The following is a 19,987-nucleotide window of genomic DNA, read 5'->3' as shown; positions in this document are numbered from 1 at the left end:
TCCACCTCCACCACCTCCAGTAGACCTGGGTCTACTGCGAGGCGTCGTGCCCGGCGTCAGACGGCGACCTCGAGCAGCAGGAGAGAGGACTCCGCCCCCCCAGCAGCACCTGAGGTTCCGACCATTCCGCCGGCAAGGGAGGTCATCAGAACGCCGACCTGGCATCACCTGAAGGGCAGCCAGAAGCGACGGTGTCTATGACGGGACGAGGAGGAGAGAATGGAAGCTGGCACAGCGCCTGGTTCGACTGCGCCCACTATTCCCCCCTACCCTTCTGTTGAGGATACGGAGGAGACTGTATGTATCGATGTATGTAATAAAAAGAGTTGGCTCCAATTGACTTTGTCACAAGAGAGCCCCTTTTCCATAATACATCTGAGAACGTTCAGAATTCTTCACTCTCTATGTCTCTCTCTCCCCACTCTGAGTGTAGCTCAGCCCACCAAGGGTGCGTAGTAGCACACACGAGGCAGGTGTTAAAAAGGTAACAAGGTGCTGCCTTGCTTTACCTCAAAAAGACCTCACATTACAGACTTCTAGGAGTGCTGTAGTGAAGGTCTCACATAGCAGACTGCAGTCACAGCCAAGTAATGGAATGATGACGCAATCGCTATCGGGGACGGCGCTCTGTCTCAGGCTAACACCTCAGTCAGTGCAGTTCAGACCCGTGCTGCGTTCACGGAGGGCCGGGATATCGAGGTTACAAGTTTAACCAACGTATCGGCACCCCTGTTTCTCTCAGAACGCGCAAATGTTTTCTCTCCCTTTCTTGGGAGGCCCGCCTTGGGCTGTTCCACCACTTCAGTGTTGGGGAACAGCGGCGGCGAGGGCCGTCGAGGAATACAGATCCTTCCTACTGAATGTACCACAGCTTTGTGCTCTTCCGCTTTCTCTGCATGGCTGGGAGTGGCGGTGAAGCTGTACCCTCTCCCTCTGGCTAGGCCAGACGCTGGAGAAGGGTTATGCCATCCAATTTCATCTGACCCCTCCTCCATTAAGGGGGGTGGTGGAGACGGTGATGAAAACGCTCGAAAAAGTTGTCGCTCTCGTTGCAGAGATTACGAAACTTTTGGCGAAGGAGGCGGTCACAGTAGTTCCCTGGGAGCAAAGGAACAAAGGGCTATATTCACCCTATTTCCTGGTGCCGAAAAAGACCGGGGGAATGAGGCCGATATTGGATTTACGCATTCTCAATGAGAGCGTAGCCAAACGGCCCTTCGGAATGCTAACGACAAAACGTCTACTGGAATGTGTCCAGAAGGGAGACTTTTGTACGAGCATAGACCTAAAGGACGCATACTTTCATGTGCCGGTGCAGCCGCGTCACAGGAAGTTTCTGCGGTTCGCCTTTCAAGGGGTGGCGTATGAGTTCACGAGGATGCCATTCGGGTACACCCTGGCACCTCGCACGTTTTCCAAATGTGTGGAGGCGGCATTAGAACCATTGCGTCATCAGGGAATAAGGCTACTAGCCTACCTAGATGATCTACTGGTTCTCGCCCCGTCAGCAGAGCTGGCGTTCACTCACACGACACAGACAGTGATTCATCTCATGCGTCTGGGGTTCGCTGTGAATTGGAAAAAGAGCGCACCCTGGCCCAGTCATCAGATTGTCTATCTGGGGATACAGATAGACACTAACGATGAGGGCTCGAATTTCGGACCCTCGAAGGGTTGCTATGTTGCTAGCCCTACGAAGGTTTCGTCCGAATCACACGGTAATGGCGCTTTCGGTCATGTCACTCTTGGATCTCATGTCGTCGGCCCATTTCATGGTTCCGCTGGGACTCCTACGCATGCGCAGGATACAGCGATGGTTCGCCCAACTACGACTAGACCCAGTGCGTCAACGTCATCGGATGGTGGTGGTTCCCCTCTCGCTCAGTGCAGATCTGAACTATTGGAGAGACCCGCGTGTTCTCACACACAGAGTCCCAATAGGCAAAGTGTCCTCCTACATTCCAGTGTTTACAGATGCCTCTCTGACTGGATGGGGAGGGACATGTCAGACCCAAGCGATAGGAGGTGTGTGGCCTCTTTCGAGTCGTCACATCAACCTCTTAGAGATGGAAACGGTTCTACTGGTTCTGACCCACTTTGCTACACTTCGGGGTCGCGATGTGCTGGTCTGGTCAGACAACCGAACCACAGTAGCCAACATCAATCGCCAGGGAGGAGTCAGGTCCCCTGCACTCCACCGGGCGGCGGAGGAATTGTGGCTGTGGGCTCACGAGCACCTTCGCTCACTGAGAGCAGCACACATTCCAGGCTACTTGAACGTAGGGGCAGACATCATGTCTCGACTGCACCCTAACATCGTTCTCCAAATTTGGAAACGGTTCGGGAGAGCCGAGGTGAATCTATTCGCGTTACGCGTGAACGCGCATTGCCCTCTTTGGTTCTCTCTTCGAGCTCAGGACGAACCGCCACTGGGGAGGGACGCATTTGCGCACCGACCGTGGCCGAGAGTTCTCCTGTATGCTTTCCCACCGCTGTCCTGCATTCTCCCACTGTTAGCCAGGGTGAGATCAGGCGGGCTGTCAATCATATTGGTGGCTCCCGATCGCCCAGGGGCTCCATGGTTCGCGGAGATGATTCAGATGTTGATTGTGCCACCTTGGCCAATTCCACATCAACGGGACGCGTTGTCTCAGGCGAGTTGCCCATAATCGGCCAACCACTGAAGGCTTGGCTCCTGAGAGAGACAGGCTAGAGCGCCGTGGGTTATCTGATTCTGTAATCAGAACCATACAGGGTTCACGTGCCAGTTCCACTTCCAGGGTTTATGCCAGCAAATGGAACGTGTTTTCACAGTGGTGTGCCACAGAAAATGTGGACCCCGTGTGCTGTCAGGTTGAGAGTGTTCTCCCGTTCCTACAGTTCTTATTTGATAAGCAACGATCGCCCGCCACCATTAAGGTGTTTGCAGCTGCGATTTCGGCTTGTCATGAGGGGTTTGGCAGAGACACTGTCTTCAGCCACCCTCTGGTGAAACGTTTCCTTTTGGGAATACAGCGGCTAAGGCCAACGCCTAGAGCCACGGTTCCTCAATGGGATTTGGCTCTGGTACTCGAAGCGCTCTGTGAGTCGCCGTTCGAACCATTGAACCAAATTCCCCTCAAGATGCTGTCTTTGAAGACGGCACTGTTGCTCGCTTTGACTACTGCTAAGCGTGTCAGTGATTTGTGTGCTCTTTCGACGAGACCCGACTGCCTTGCCATTAATGGCGATTTGAGCAGATCGGTGTTACGTCCTAACCCGGCATTTATGCCCAAGGTTATTAAGAGCTCATATAGATCACAGACCGTGGAGCTGTGGGCTTTTTCTCCCACTCCCCATGGGGAGAAGAGAGAGGAAAGGCTCCATCGCCTGTGCCCAGTGCGCGCTTTGGCGTGTTACGTTGAGCGCACAGCAGCGATTAGGTCATCACCTCAGCTGTTTGTGTCACAGCGCGGCTGCACTAGATAGACCACTTTTGAAACAGCGTCTGTCTCATTGGCTTTGCGAAGGCATTGAGACAGCTTATGAGGCAGCGGGCGACAATTGCCTCAGGGTATAAGTGCCCACACCACTTGTGGAGTAGTGGCTTCTACTGCCCTTTTCAGAGGAACAGGGGTAGAGGATATTTGTGCAGCGGCGTCGTGGTCGTCACTGTCTCCATTTATCAGTTTCTATCTCTTGGATATGTCTTCTAACTCTTTGGCTCGGTCTGTACTCAGCGTGGCTGATGGGAGGCCTTGAGCTAGGAGAAAGGAATGCAGGACTAAAGAGGTAGGTCTCTTTCAGGTCCGCTCCTTTTAGAGGGTGTCATATATGACATGACTCCTGACTGACATGTTCAATACAGTAGAGGGAATGTTATTCATCTGCCCACCAGTGTTACTGGGTTGGGGCGGGATGATGAGGGAAATAGTTTTTGTAACTTTGTTACATTACTATTAGACCGGTCATAAATATTGACGGAATTGTGACGTCATCTATCTGCTGGTTCAGATTAGTATGACTCATATTCTGGCCCACTAGACATTGGCAATGCCATTGGACTAGGTGGGGCGGATTTGTACCGAGGACACAGTATATTGTGACAGTGTGTTACAGTACTGTGGGACTTGGTCGCAGCCATTGCTAGGCCCGACCTTTTCATTTAAGTGGGAAGTGTTGGGCTCGGCAGGGAGTACATTTTGGAGCGTTGCGCTCCGCCTTAAACCAATAGGAGCAGAGCTCCCCTATAGGGCGGAGCTCCACGATATAGAACGATAGTTACTGGAGTTGTAACTCCAGTTCTATGAGTGGAGTGGAGCCCCATAGGACTTAAGGCCCTGCCGACCCTCCAGTCTCGCTGAAGATAATTTCTCGGGAGGCTGATTGAGGGGAAGCGTCCCCTCCTATAGGGACACCTGTACTCCTATTGGCTGCAGGTGTGTGCATAATTTTGTCTCAGGCTGTTCGCTGCCTAGGCAGCGGGGTAAACCAATAGGAGCAGAGCTCCCCTATGGGGCTCCGCTCCACTCATAGAACTGGAGTTACAACTCTGGTAACTATCGTTATTTTTTACAACCAAATCTCTATTTTTGATGTAAATGGTATGTTATAGAAGGGTCATCACACCTTTTTTGTTATTTCACTTGTTTTTAATTAACTTACCCCAAACAGCAAATCACTTCCTCATCCTCATTGTGTAGTATGAGGGCCCTAAAAAACATGAACAAAGGCTCCAAAAACACCCAAATACGTCCTTTCAGAAACAGTAAAGCTCTCAGTATAGTGATGCAGGTCTTTAGATGTTGAACACATGAAATTGTGTCATTCCGAACTTCATCCGCAACGTTGTATTCCATTTTGTTGATGACTCAAGCGATACCTCTCTGTCCATTCTAATGGTAACTGCCAAAATAAAGGAAACGCTTGAATAAATGAGGGATACAAAGTATATTGAAAGTATGGGGAGCTTCCACACATGAAGTTCCATTTAAGCATTGAAGCTGTTCTGGCGGACCAATGCCTTATTAAGACACTTTATGTTGGTGTTTCCTATATTTTGGCAGTTACCTGTAGCAGCAGGATACACAGAGAATGGAACAGCTGGATAGGGGAAATGTCTTGAGTCGCGCAAAACAGAATACAGTGGGGAAAAAAATTATTTAGTCAGCCACCAATTGTGCAAGTTCTCCCACTTAAAAGGATGAGAGAGGCCTGTAATTTTCATCATAGGTACACGTCAACTATGACAGACAAATTGAGATTTTTTTTCTCCAGAAAATCACATTGTAGGATTTTTAATGAATTTATTTGCAAATTATGGTGGAAAATAATTATTTGGTCACCTACAAACAAGCAATATTTTTGGCTCTCACAGACCTGTAACTTCTTCTTTAAGAGGCTCCTCTGTCCTCCACTCGTTACCTGTATTAATGGCACCTGTTTGAACTTGTTATCAGTATAAAAGACACCTGTCCACAGCCTCAAACAGTCACACTCCAAACTCCACTATGGCCAAGACCAAAGAGCTGTCAAAGGACACCAGAAACAAAATTGTAGACCTGCACCAGGCTGGGAAGACTGAATCTGCAATAGGTAAGCAGCTTGGTTTGAAGAAATCAACTGTGGGAACAATTATTAGGAAATGGAAGACATACAAGACCACTGATAATCTCCCTCGATCTGGGGCTCCACGCAAGATCTCACCCCGTGGGGTCAAAATGATCACAAGAACGGTGAGCAAAATCCCAGAACCACACGGGGGGACCTAGTGAATGACCTGCAGAGAGCTGGGACCAAAGTAACAAAGCCTACCATCAGTAACACACTACGCCGCCAGGGACTCAAATCCTGCAGTGCCAGACGTGTCCCCCTGCTTAAGCCAGTACATGTCCAGGCCCGTCTGAAGTTTGCTAGAGTGCATTTGGATGATCCAGAAGAGGATTGGGAGAATGTCATATGGTCAGATTAAACCAAAATATAACTTTTTGGTAAAAACTCAACTCGTCGTGTTTGGAGGACAAAGAATGCTGAGTTGCATCCAAAGAACACCATACCTACTGTGAAGCATGGGGGTGGAAACATCATGCTTTGGGGCTGTTTTTCTGCAAAGGGACCAGGATGACTGATCCGTGTAAAGGAAAGAATGAATGGGGCCATGGATCGTGAGATTTTGAGTGAAAACCTCCTTCCATCAGCAAGGGCATTGAAGATGAAACGTGGCTGGGTCTTTCAGCATGACAATGATCCCAAACACACCACCCGGGCAACGAAGGAGTGGCTTCGTAAGAAGCATTTCAAGGTCCTGGAGTGGCCTAGCCAGTCTCCAGATCTCAACCCCATAGAAAATCTTTGGAGGGAGTTGAAAGTCCGTGTTGCCCAGCGACAGCCCCAAAACATCACTGCTCTAGAGGAGATCTGCATGGAGGAATGGGCCAAAATACCAGCAACAGTGTGTGAAAACCTTGTGAAGACTTACAGAAAACGTTTGACCTGTGTCATTGCCAACAAAGGATATATAACAAAGTATTGAGAAACTTTTGTTATTGACCAAATACTTATTTTCCACCATAATTTGCAAATAAATTCATTAAAAACCCTACAATGTGATTTTCTGGTTTTTTTTTTCTCATTTTGTCTGTCATAGTTGACGTGTACCTATGATGAAAATTACAGGCCTCTCTCATCTTTTTAAGTGGGAGAACTTGCACAATTGGTGGCTGACTAAATACTTTTTTTCCACACTGTATAACATGCAGATAAAGTTCAGAATTACACAAGTTCATGTGTAGATCACTATACTGAGAGCTTTACCGTTTCGAAAAGGACGTTTTTGGGTGATTTTGGAGCCTTTACTCATGTTTTTTCAGGGGGCCCCATACTACACAACGAGGATGAGGAAGTGATTTGCTGTTTGGGTTAAGTTTCCCAAAAACGTTATATCCCCAAAAGTTGTCTGGACCCTTATATAAGTGAGAGAGAGAAACATAGATAGAAACAGAGAGAGATGGAAAGAGAGAGAGCCTATGCATACCTGCTTAAATATAAATTAGGACCCTGTGCCTGTGGCCTCATGCAATCTTAAAATAGCAATGTAACAAACTGCAATTTTAGACAATCAGCCACCTCAAAATAGGCTTATCCAAAAGAAACAAAAACATCAGTCATTTTACTAACACTGAACAGTAAATGGGCATCACACTTAAACCTGTCCAGGCTGCGGTGCGCTCTACTCCCACAGCATTCTGGGAGTCTGTATATGTACGTGAGCGCACGGTGTATAGCGCATGTGAGCGCACGTGGGTGTTTAGCAGACCAAGCTTTGGCCCAGACAGTCACTGCTTTGCTTTTAGCCTTTAACTGAAGTCCAGATTCAAATGAACTCATACTGGACAAAATACACAGCTTTCTTTAGACGTTGCAATGAGCGAGTGACTGGGCAAAGCGATTTCACTGCCTAAGACGAGCAGCTCTCGAGGGTCGAGGTGTGTGTGCGTGGGAGAGACAGGGCCAAAAACAAGCTCTGGGGTGAAGTTTCCCCCAGGTACAGCATCTTCCCCCCAATTCTATCATCAACCGTTAGTGGGGAAAATGCACAACTGACCCAAGATCAGCACCTAGGAGCAACTTCACCCAACAGTGGCCAAAGACAACCCTGAGGGTGTGGTTCTAGCTAGCTACGTACCTTATTGGCCCAGGCGTCTTCGTCCCAGGAGGTGAGCTGCAGCACCCTAATGATCTCGTTGATCTCAGCACTCATCTTCTCGAAGGTGAAGTTCCTGTTCTTCAGAGACTCCTCTACTCCCTGGCTGCCGGACGTCTTGGTCGTCACAAAGATCTTGATACCTATAGTAACACCACAACAATGACCATCAGTAACAAGCTCTTAGTTACTTACAGTATAGTTGTAAGTAAGTTAACTGAACTAGAGGTCTTCACGGGTCCAACAGACTAGAAATTCCGAGATCCGACCCGAGTGGGTCCGGGTCCTAAATTCTGACTTTTGTCTCGGATCAGGTTCAGGGCTGATATAATTGCCACGGGTCTCATGTCTGTGCAATTGAAATTGATTTACCAACTGGTCCTGAATGGACCCGTCCTCTGTTAATTTAATGTGAGCGATGAGAACTGCGTGAGCTTGTTATCCGTGTCAGCCAATTGACAATCAATAAAACGTATAGCTTATGTCCAGCTGAAACTGGTTCTGGCCGCTCACCTCACATGTGCCTGCTGCTGAGGAGAGAGAGTGAGTGAGAGGAGCCTTGGCCTAGTCTACTGTTGATTGCCAAGATGGAGGCCTTTTTCATTTAAGTGAAACGCAAGTTAGAGGAGAAAGAGTATAGTGAAAAGAAGCAGAGAAGGGGGTCCTTGTCCTCAGGGACAAGTTTTAATATTGAAAAGGACAAAGACGATAAGAAAATTGGCGCGGCCAAATGGACTGTGTGCAACTCGCTATTCAGGTTTGATGCAATTTTCAAACTTGTATTTATTTATTTTTCGTATTTATTATCATTGGATTTATAATAATAATAATAATTATTATATATCATTATTATTATTGTATATCATTATTACTATTATTATTTTAGGCTTATTTATCAATCCAAACCAGTTCTCTACATATGCTAAAAGTGTTTGGTTTCATTCTGTTGAGACATTTTCGAACGGCTAAATTAAGTTTTAACAGTTTTTTAAAAATGTTTTGCTTGGTATTTAGTTTAAGATCGGTTATAAGTAAGCCTGTTAAAAGAGAGATCAATAGCTTATTGCTGTCATTTGTTCGGTAGCCTATGGTATAGGGACTCACCTTTGTTGATAGGCGTAATTGCTACAATATAGCCTGTTCAAAACTTGTGGGTTTAAACCAGCTCTTTAAATTTATTTTTATTTATTTTACCTTTATATAACTAGGCAAGTCAGTTAAGAACAAATTCTTATTTACAATGACGGCCTACACCGGCCAAACCCGGACGACACTGGGCCAATACACTACATCACCAAAAGTATGTGGACACCCCTTCAAATGAGTGGATTCGGCCCATGATTTTGGAATGAGATTCGGTATTTGGTATTTTATTAAAAGCAGCAGCTACTCTTCCTGGGGTCCACACAAAACATGACATAATACAGAATATTAATAGACAAGAACAGAACTACATACATTTTGTTTTAAAGGCACACGTAGCCTACATATAGATACATACACACAAACTATCTAGGTCAAATAGGGGAGAGGCATGGTGGCGTGAGGTGTTGCTTTATCTGTTTTTTGAAACCAGGTTTGTTGTTCATTTGAGCAATATGAGATGGAATGGAGTTCCATGCAATAATGGCTCTATATAATCCTGTACGCTTTCTTGAATTTGTTCTGGATTTGCGGGTGTTGCTTTATCTGTTTTTTTGAAACCAGGTTTGTTGTTCATTTGAGCAATATGAGATGGAATGGAGTTCCATGCAATAATGGCTCTATATAATCCTGTACGCTTTCTTGAATTTGTTCTGGATTTGGGGACTGTGAAAAGACCCCTGGTGGCATGTCTGGTGGGGTAAGTGTGTGTGTCAGAGCTGTGTGTAAGTTGACTATGCATACAATTTGGGATTTTCAACACATTAATGTTTCTTATAAAAAGAAGAAGTGATGCAGTCAGTCTCTCCTAAACTCTTAGCCAAGAGAGACTGGCATGTAGAGTATTTATATCAGCCCTCAAATTACAATGAAGAGCAAGACGTGCCGCTCTGTTCTAGGCCAGCTGCAGCTTAACTAGGTCTTTCCTTGCAGCACTCGACCGCACGACTGGACAATAATCAAGATAAGGCAAAACTAGAGCCTGCAGGATCTGCTTTGTGGAGTGGGTGTCAAAAAAGCAGAGCATCTCTTTATTACAGACAGACCTCTCCCCATTGAATCTATATGTTTTGACCATGACAGTTTACAATCCAAGGTAACGCCAAGTGATTTAGTCTACTCAACTTTCATTACCATTCATTACCAGATTCAGTTGAGGTCTAGAACTTAGGGAATGATTTGTACCAAATACAATGCTCTTAGTTTTAGAGATGTTCAGGACCAGTTTATTACTGGCCACCCATTCCAAAACAGACTGCACCTCTTTGTTAAGGGTTTCAGTGACATCATTAGCTGTGGTTGCTGATGCGTATACGGTTGAATCATCAGCATACATGGACACATATGCTTTGTTTAAAGCCAGTGGTAGGTCATTGATAAAAATAGAAAAGAGTAGAGGGCCTAGAGAGTTGCCCTGTGGTACACCACACTTTACATGTTTGACATTAGAGAAGCTTCCATTAAAGAAGTTCTATTAGATAGATAGCTCTGAATCCACTATATGGCAGAGGTTGAAAAGCCATAACACATTAGTTTTTTCAACAACAGGTTATGGTCAATAATATCAAAGGCTGAACTGAAATCTAACTGTACAGCTTTCACAATCTTCTTATTATCAATTTCTTTCAACCAATCATCAGTAATTTGTGTCAGTGTAGTACATGATGATGTTTGACGAGCAGGTGTCCACATACTTTTGGTCATGTAGTGTATGTAACAAGTAATTAGTTTCATTCTGTTGAGACATTTTCTTTGGCCAAATTAAGTTACAATTGTAATGTTATGTTTGCCACAATATAATATAATTACTACGTTACTCGCACTCAAACCATGAAAAAACAAATCATGAAAAATTAAACGTATATAATAGCCTGTTCGTATTTTCCCTATAAACAATGGTTTGACTTACTTTTGATATTACCCTAATAAAAGTTTAGAAACTTTTGTGAAGGTTTGGTGTGTTGTGGATATTATACGCTTTAGCTACTGCAGGCCTATGAAGTTAGTGTTCATTGGCGCTCCAACTAACTCCGACAGTTGAACTTGAGGTAAGGAAGAATATTTTAGGCCTACCAGAGTTACTCCTTTAATGTAACTATATAATGCTTATCTTTATATTATCAACATGAACGAATTAGCCTCCTTCTGTATGCCTATATCTGTATAGCAGTAGTAGCCTATCTGACAAGGATAACGAAATGCATCTCGGTGTCGGAAACATGCCGCCGGCATTTCTCTCTCTCTCGCTATAGGACTAAGCTTCTCTTATATATATATATATATATATATATATATATATATATATATATATATATATATATATATATATATATATATATATCACACACAGTGGGGAGAACAAGTATTTGATACACTGCCGATTTTGCAGGTTTTCCTACTTACAAAGCATGTAGAGGTCTGTAATTTTTATCATAGGTACACTTCAACTGTGAGAGACGGAATCTAAAACAAAAATCCAGAAAATCACATTGTATGATTTTTAAGTAATTAATTTGCATTTTATTGCATGACATAAGTATTTGATACATCAGAAAAGCAGAACTTAATATTTGGTACAGAAACCTTTGTTTGCAATTACAGAGATCATACGTTTCATGTAGGTCTTGACCAGGTTTGCACACACTGCAGCAGGGATTTTGGCCCACTCCTTCATACAGACCTTCTCCAGATCCTTCAGGTTTCGGGGCTGTCGCTGGGCAATACGGACCTTCAGCTCCCTCCAAAGATGTTCTATTGGATTCAGGTCTGGAGACAGGCTAGGCCACTCCAGGACCTTGAGATGCTTCTTACGGAGCCACTCCTTAGTTGCCCTGGCTGTGTGTTTCGGGTCGTTGTCATGCTGGAAGACCCAGCCACGACCCATCTTCAATGCTCTTACTGAGGGAAGGAGGTTGTTGGCCAAGATCTCGCGATACATGGCCCCATCCATCCTCCCCTCAATACGGTGCAGTCATCCTGTCCCCTTTGCAGAAAAGCATCCCCAAAGAATTATGTTTCCACCTCCATGCTTCACGGTTGGGATGGTGTTCTTGGGGTTGTACTCATCCTTCTTCTTCTTCCAAACACGGCGAGTGGAGTTTAGACCAAAAAGCTATATTTTTGTCTCATCAGACCACATGACCTTCTCCCATTCCTCCTCTGGATCATCCAGATGGTCATTGGCAAACTTCAGACGGGCCTGGACATGCGCTGGCTTGAGCAGGGGGATCTTGCGTGCGCTGCAGGATTTTAATCCATGACGGCGTAGTGTGTTACTAATGGTTTTCTTTGAGACTGTGGTCCCAGCTCTCTTCAGGTCATTGACCAGGTCCTGCCGTGTAGTTCTGGGCTGATCCCTCACCTTCCTCATGATCATTGATGCCCCACGAGGTGAGATCTTGCATGGAGCCCCAGACCAAGGGTGATTGACCGTCATCTTGAACTTCTTCCATTTTCTAATAATTGCGCCAACAGTTGTTGCCTTCTCACCAAGCTGCTTGCCTGTTGTCCTGTAGCCCATCCCAGCCTTGTGCAGGTCTACAATTTTATCCCTGATGTCCTTACACAGCTCTCTGGTCTTGGCCATTGTGGAGAGGTTGGAGTCTGTTTGATTGAGTGTGTGGACAGGTGTGTTTTATACAGGTAACGAGTTCAAACAGGTGCAGTTAATACAGGTAATGAGTGGAGAACAGGAGGGCTTCTTAAAGAAAAACTAACAGGTCTGTGAGAGCCGGAATTCTTACTTGTTGGTAGGTGATCAAATACTTATGTCATACAATAAAATGCAAATTAATTACTTAAAAATCATACAATGTGATTTTCTGGATTTTTGTTTTAGATTCCGTCTCTCACAGTTGAAGTGTACCTATGATAAAAATTACAGACCTCTACATGCTTTGTAAGTAGGAAAACCTGCAAAATCGGCAGTGTATCAAATACTTGTTCTCTCCACTGTATATATATATATATACAGTGGCGGAAAAAAGTATTTAGTCAGCCACCAATTGTGCAAGTTCTCCCACTTAAAAAGATGAGAGAGGCCTGTAATTTCCATCATAGGTACACGTCAACTATGACAGACAAATTGAGAAAAAATCATCCAGAAAATCACACTGTATGATTTTTTTATGAATTTATTTGCAAATTATGGTGGAAAATAAGTATTTGGTCACCTACAAACAAGCAAGATTTCTGTCTCTCACGAACCTGTAACTTCTTCTTTAAGAGGCTCCTCTGTCCTCCACTCGGTACCTGTATTAATGGCACCTGTTTGAACTTGTTATCAGCATAAAAGACACCTGTCCACAACCTCAAACAGTCACACTCCAAACTCCACTATGGCCAAGACCAAAGAGCTGTCAAAGGACACCAGAAACAAAATTGTAGACCTGCACCAGGCTGGGAAGACTGAATCTGCAATAGGTAAGCAGCTTGGTTTGAAGAAATCAACTGTGGGAGCAATTATTAGGAAATGGAAGACCACTGATAATCTCCCTCGATCTGGGGCTCCACGCAAGATCTCACCCCGTGGGGTCAAAATGATCACAAGAACGGTGAGCAAAAATCCCAGAACCACACGGGGGGACCTAGTGAATGACCTGCAGAGAGCTGGGACCAAAGTAACAAAGCCTACCCTCAGTAACACACTACGCCACCAGGGACTCAAATCCTGCAGTGCCAGACGTGTCCCCCTGCTTAAGCCAGTACATGTCCAGGCCCGTCTGAAGTTTGCTAGAGTGCATTTGGATGATCCAGAAGAGGATTGGGAGAATGTCATATGGTCAGATGAAACCAAAATAGAACTTTTTGGTAAAAACTCAACTCGTCGTGTTTGGAAGACAAAGAATGCTGAGTTGCATCCAAAGAACACCATACCTACTGTGAAGCATGGGGGTGGAAACATCATGCTTTGGGGCTGTTTTTCTGCAAAGGGACCAGGACGACTGATCCGTGTAAAGGAAAGAATGAATGGGGCTATGTATCGTGAGATTTTGAGTGAAAACCTCCTTCTATCAGCAAGGGCATTGAAGATGAAACGTGGCTGGGTCTTTCAGCATGACAATGATCCCAAACACACCACCCGGGCAACGAAGGAGTGGCTTCGTAAGAAGCATTATAAGGTCCTGGAGTGGCCTAGCCAGTCTCCAGATCTCAACCCCATAGAAAATCTTTGGAGGGAGTTGAAAGTCCGTGTTGCCCAGCGACAGCCCCAAAACATCACTGCTCTAGAGGAGATCTGCATGGAGGAATGTGCCAAAATACCAGCAACAGTGTGTGAAAACCTTGTGAAGACTTACAGAAAACGTTTGACCTGTGTCATTGCCAACAAATGATATATAACAAAGTATTGAGAAACTTTTGTTATTGACCAAATACTTATTTTCCACCATAATTTGCAAATAAATTCATTAAAAACCCTACAATGTGATTTTCTGTTTTTTTTTCTCATTTTGTCTGTCATAGTTGACGTGTACCTATGATGAAAATTACAGGCCTCTCTCATCTTTTTAAGTGGGAGAACTTGCACAATTGGTGGCTGACTAAATACTTTTTTTCCCCACTGTATATATATATTTGTATATTAATGCCTATAGGCCTATATGCATGCAATGCCGTGATACATTTAGCGCTCAAATCTCTGACAGGACAATTATTTTTTTAGGAAAGTAAAAACCAATAAAACAATAGGCTATGAAGTTATGAATATGCTACACATCGAAACGCAACAAATGTTTTTTTGTTGTAATTTGTTATAGGCTGTTTTTAAGGACACGTAACTGTGGCTCATTTGGCCAACATCCCTCGTTTATTTACGGCGCTGGCAGCATGCGGTCTGAGGTTTCTTTCTCTCTCTCTCTTGTTCTACTCTCGGATCTGAACGGGCTTCACGGATCCGAACCGGCACGTGCCTGTTTTTCCACAGGCCTTTTCGGAACGGGACTGACTGTCCTCGGGTCCATTCGGGAACAGTTCATATTGGGTCGGGTGAGAAAGCCACGGGTCCATTTCGGAACGGGTCCAACTTTATGGATCTCTGAAGACCTCTACTGTGAACATCCAGTATTACTCTGTTAGAGAAACAGTTGTGAGTCTGGTCTAGTGGTATAACCGCAGACTCTGGACTCTGCATACCCACTGGCGACGAGGGTTCCAGCCCCTTCTCAACCTTTACTGTCTATGCCCTTCTAAATGTCCATCTTCCACTCTACATTCCCCCTGTACTGTCATAAAGAATACAAATATGAATGATCTTTAAAAACAAAAAGACAGTTCTTAGAAGAAGGAGAGGAGAGAAAAGGGGTAGGAGGAGGAACTGGTCACCTGAGATGAGTACAGGGAGCAGCTCTTTGACTGTGTTCAGTAGAATAGAGTAGAATAGAAGCTCACCTGAGATGAGTACAGGGAGCAGCTCTTTGACTGTGTTCATGGAGTTGACCAGCATCACGCGGTGTTCCTGGTGGGTCAGCTCCTGCTGTCGCTCGTCAATCATCTTGGCCATCTTCGTCATCCCTGGACAGGAACAACAACAAAGGACCGGTTATATAATGTGTTTCTCTCAAGTCATTTCCACTTCCTGTCAACATGCCATCCATGCAGAGAACATCAGGTCATACATCAGGTCATCATGTCAGGAGCATGGGGGGGTCGAGGTGGGATTGATGCCGGATCAGTTTGTGTTTTGTCCTCTACCTGTTTGTCTGTAGAATCTTTAAAATGCCAAATAACATTTTAAAAAAGTAATGTCAAACAATTATGCATTGACTGTAGTCACTTTGGATAAATGCATATATTATTGTTATTATGCATTATATCATCTCTGTAGCCAGATATTGGAAACTACATTCCCTCTGTACTGGTTGTCTCACCTATGCACTAACTGTAAGATACTCTTTATAAGAGTGTCTGCTAAATGACTCAAATGTAAATGTAACTATGAATAGGCTGACCTGGTCCCAGGTTCTTTGTGTATGTGATCAGGTCCTCCATTGATTCCACCACCTCTGCCACGGTTAGGTACTCCAGGATACCTTTGCAGACGCGGATGATTTTACGAACCTGCAATTGATCAGAACAACACGAAACAGGATCAATAATCTACATTGTCTTGGTCACCCAGTTTGGTGTGGAAATTAGATTTGGAAATCCGATTTGAAGTCAGATCCATCTCTTTTAGACTAGTGATTCAAGCGAGACCTTTCGCTCTTGGACTCTAAACCCCATCTTTCGTTCTTGGACTCTAAACTCCATCTTTATTGGCTAAAGACTTATTATTATGATGTCAATCACAGCTGAAGGTGAGATAGTGTTTATATAATATAACATTAGCATAATCACTCTATCTTGGACTTTTAAATGTCCAAGACAAATTTCCCCTCGGGACAATAAAGTAAATCCTAATCCTAATGAATTGTTGGTACAGTAGTTTGTCTAGCTAATTAGACCTGATAATAATGCTGTGCTACTGACATCTCTGTCTCTTTGTCCTGCTCTGTCAGCTCCTGACCAGCTGCATGTGTTGTGTACTGTGTGTGTGTGTGTGTGTGTATATGTGTTTGTGTGTGTGTGTATATGAGTGTGTGTGTGTACGTGTGTGTGTTGTTACTGTACGCCTCTCCTCTCCTAGTCCCAGTGCTGCTGTATAAACAACTTCCCTGGCTCAGTCCCAAAATGCACCCTATTCCCTATATAGTGCACTTATTTAGACCAGGGTCTCCCAGTTCCATCCCAAATGGCACCCTAATCCCTATTTCGTGCAGTGTATAGTGAGGGAATAGGGTGCCATTTGGGACGAAGCCCCTGGCTGCCTGTCTCTACACTGTACTGTGTTACTGTCCCTGAGCCCAGCTGCATGAACAGAGAAACAGCCTGTCAGTGCTGACTGATGAGTCTCCCTGGCTGCTGCTACCGCCTGCTGCTCCACTCACTGAGAGCTAATGGCTGATGATTTTCATCACGGGGGAGAGAGGGAGGGATGGATGGAGGGATGGATGGGGATGGATGGAGGGATGGACGGGGATGGATGGTACGGCTACCTGGTTTAAGACACTAGCTTTAGCCTTCTGAGCTGAGCTGTAATAACACACATTCGTCCCGGAATACATTTTGAGCTTGGCCAAGGATGGACGGCAGGTTATGCCTGTGTGTAATTTATGTGGTTTACATGACGTTCAGTTTGAGGGAGAAATTAAACTGCTTCCAGAACGTACGGTGCTGTACTCTACGGCACTGTACTCTACTGTACCTCAGCCTCGTCGAAGGTCAGCAGCAGGTCCGAGGTGCCAGAGAGGATGCCCCGGGAGCCGTCGATGAGGTAATCCCGAGCGGGGACGGAGTAAGGGTCTGCTTTCAACATAGACGCTGCCTGCACCAGCTTGGTGCATGCAGTCTCCACCCTGAGAGAGGGAAAGAGGAACAGTGTAAAACAATACCACTAAACAATACTGTAACATAGCTCCATTTAGGCGTTAGCTAGCTGATGCTAATGATCAGGAGCTGGTCTCCAAAAGCCAGTAGGGCATCATGCATGGTTTCAGCCAATTTCCTGTTGTTAAAAGTGATTATGGATAAAAGTGTCTATACATAGCAGCAGTGTGTCTAGATGGAACTGCTGACCTGACAAAGAAAAACTAAACGCTCTTTCATGTTTTAAACACATCTACTTTCTCACGTTCTAAATCAGTATACTGCCTCCAGTCATATACTGCAAGGCAAGCAGATGAAGCCCATGGTCAATATAAAGGGCTTCTATTATTCTCACAATAGATCTTACACTATAGCATCCCTGAGCAGGTTTGATGAAAATGGCCTCGGGCGTGTACTGCTACTGCAGAGGAGATGCAGTATATTTAAGAAACCTGCTAGTCAGCGAAACACAGGTAGGCTCGCTATCATAGCCCAAGCCTCACATGTGCTGTATATCATTGAACTTCCAACCCCACGGTACGATGCACAGAAACAGGTAACAAGCCAAAGACAGACACATGTTCCAATTCCCACAGAATCCTGACATCCTACTAAAGCCTGCGGGCCAAACACTCTTCTCCTCTGTTTAATAGGGAACTGGGAACTAGAATTATTCGTTTTTTCCCCCCACAGTGCTGTAAGGCAAGGCACTGTGTGTGCAGGCAGGGCCAGACAAGAGGAGTTCGGTTTGAGTTTCCATTATAGCTAAGGCAGAATTGTCGCTGGTCTCTTGAAGCCTGTGGTAACTGGTAATGTATGTGCATATTAAAACAGGACGAGTGCTGGGAAGTGACGCTTGGACGCTGGCGGTGTCTGTGTTTAATTTTCGTTTAATTTTCGCGCCTTTTTTCCAATTTTTCGACCCTGCGGCTTATATAACGGTGCGGCTAATCTATGGATTTTTACAGCTAACGGCCACTAGAAGACCTCCTAAATCTATGGATTTTACAGGTTACAGTCCACCAACTTTAACTCTATGGGCTCTATGACCGGTCCGCGCCCCCCACCTTTAAGCGGCGGGCTCCAGCAGGAAAAGCTGGAGGCCGGAAAAGAGTGAGACAGGTAGCGCGCAAAAGTAAAAGTGGAACCAAGAGTGGTACGAGAGACAGAACGAGAGACAGAACGAGAGCAAGACAGACAGACATTACGAGAGCGAGACAGTTTGTCTCTTTGCCGAAAATCCCCTCTGTGCACGAACCCTTACATATGGTAATTAAACATTAAAACACCTGCGGCTTATAGTCCAGTGCGGCTTATATATGTACGCATCATTCAATATCATTCAATTTAGCTGCTGCGACTTATACTCCGGTGCGCCTTATAGTGCGGAAAATACGGTAGTTTGTAGTGTAATGGTGTTGGCAACGCCAGAGTCATGTGTTCGATTCCCACTGGGGTCACATATAAATGTATGCACTCAACTGTAAGTCACTTTAGATAAAAGCATATATTATGTATTATTAATGCATTTAATGCATCGACACTGAACAAAAACATGAACGCAACATGCAACAATTTCAACGGTTTTACTGAGTTACAGTTCATATAAGGAAATCAGTCAATTGAAACAAATTCATTAGGCCCTAATCTATGGATTTCACATGACTGGGCAGGGGTGCAGCCATGGATGGGCTTGGGAGGGCATAGGCCCACTCACTTGGGAGCCAGGCCCACCCACTGAGAGCCAGGCCTAGCCAATCACAATGAATTTTTACCCACAAAGGGCTTTATTACAAACAGAAATACTCCTCAGTTTCATCAGCTGTCCAGGTGGCTGGTCTCAGACGATCCCGCAGGTGAAGAAGCCGGATGTGGAGGTCCTGGGCTGGCGTGGTTAAAAACGACGTTGGAGGCAGGCTTATGGTAGAGAAATGAACATTACATTCTCTGGCAACAGCTCTTGTGGACATTCCTGCAGTCAGCATGCCAATTGCAAGCTCCCTCAAAACTTGTGGCATTGTGTTGTGTGACAAAACTGCACATTTTAGAGTGGCATTTTATTGTCCACAACGCAAGGTGCACCTGTGTAATGATCATGCTGTTTAATCATCTTCTTGATATACCACACCTGTCAGGTGGATGGATTATCTTGGCAAAGGAGAAATGCTCACTAACAGGGCTGTAAACAAATTTGTGCACAAAATTTGAAAGAAATAAGCTTTTTGTGCGTATGGAACATTTCTGGGATCTTTTATTTCAGCTCATGAAACATGGAACGAATACTTTACATGGTGCGTTTATATGTTTGTTCAGTATAATATGTATGTATGTTACATTAGTACAGCCAGCACTGTCTTTCAGTAGCCAGCACCATGCTATGCTACATTACAGGACCAGACCAGGACCTACGCACACGCTAATTATAGTGAAGGAGATATATATAGTTAAGGAGACACATTCCAGCATGTGTATCTGATGGATGAAGACAGGGTGACGATTTGACTTCAAGGTGCCAAATGTGTTCAGGGCGCCTCCGTGACCTCTATGACCTACGCCTGCCAATCGCTTTTCACCCGTGAACTTGTTGGGTGTCCCGTGACCCTGTCGATCCCTACTGTATTACTGAGTTATAGACGGAGGTGACGGGGGCGAGGGTGTATCGGCTAAGAATGGATCGCAGAGTCAAAGCAAAGCAGCTGGGCTACAGATTATTGATAGATCGAGTGGAGTAGGAAGAGATCTCAGGAGGGAAGAGGAAAA

General features: G+C 45.0%; 1 protein-coding gene across 2 annotated transcripts in view; it reads right to left on the bottom strand.

The window, feature by feature from the left end:
- Positions 1 to 19,987, bottom strand: part of LOC121576053 (vinculin) — a 79,388-nt gene that overhangs the window by 23,838 nt on the left and 35,563 nt on the right. For both annotated transcript variants that reach the window (XM_041889347.1, XM_041889356.1), the window contains exons 3-6: positions 17,067 to 17,217; positions 15,772 to 15,880; positions 15,212 to 15,334; positions 7,664 to 7,824 (exon numbers count right to left, since the gene is read on the bottom strand). In XM_041889347.1, the coding sequence (XP_041745281.1) occupies positions 7,664 to 7,824; positions 15,212 to 15,334; positions 15,772 to 15,880; positions 17,067 to 17,217 (544 nt within the window). The remainder of the gene's footprint in view (positions 1 to 7,663; positions 7,825 to 15,211; positions 15,335 to 15,771; positions 15,881 to 17,066; positions 17,218 to 19,987) is intronic.

Source organism: Coregonus clupeaformis, chromosome 1, assembly GCF_020615455.1.
Source record: "Coregonus clupeaformis isolate EN_2021a chromosome 1, ASM2061545v1, whole genome shotgun sequence".
Lineage (NCBI taxonomy): Eukaryota > Metazoa > Chordata > Actinopteri > Salmoniformes > Salmonidae > Coregonus > Coregonus clupeaformis.
This window is presented reverse-complemented; position numbering and strand designations above follow the sequence as displayed.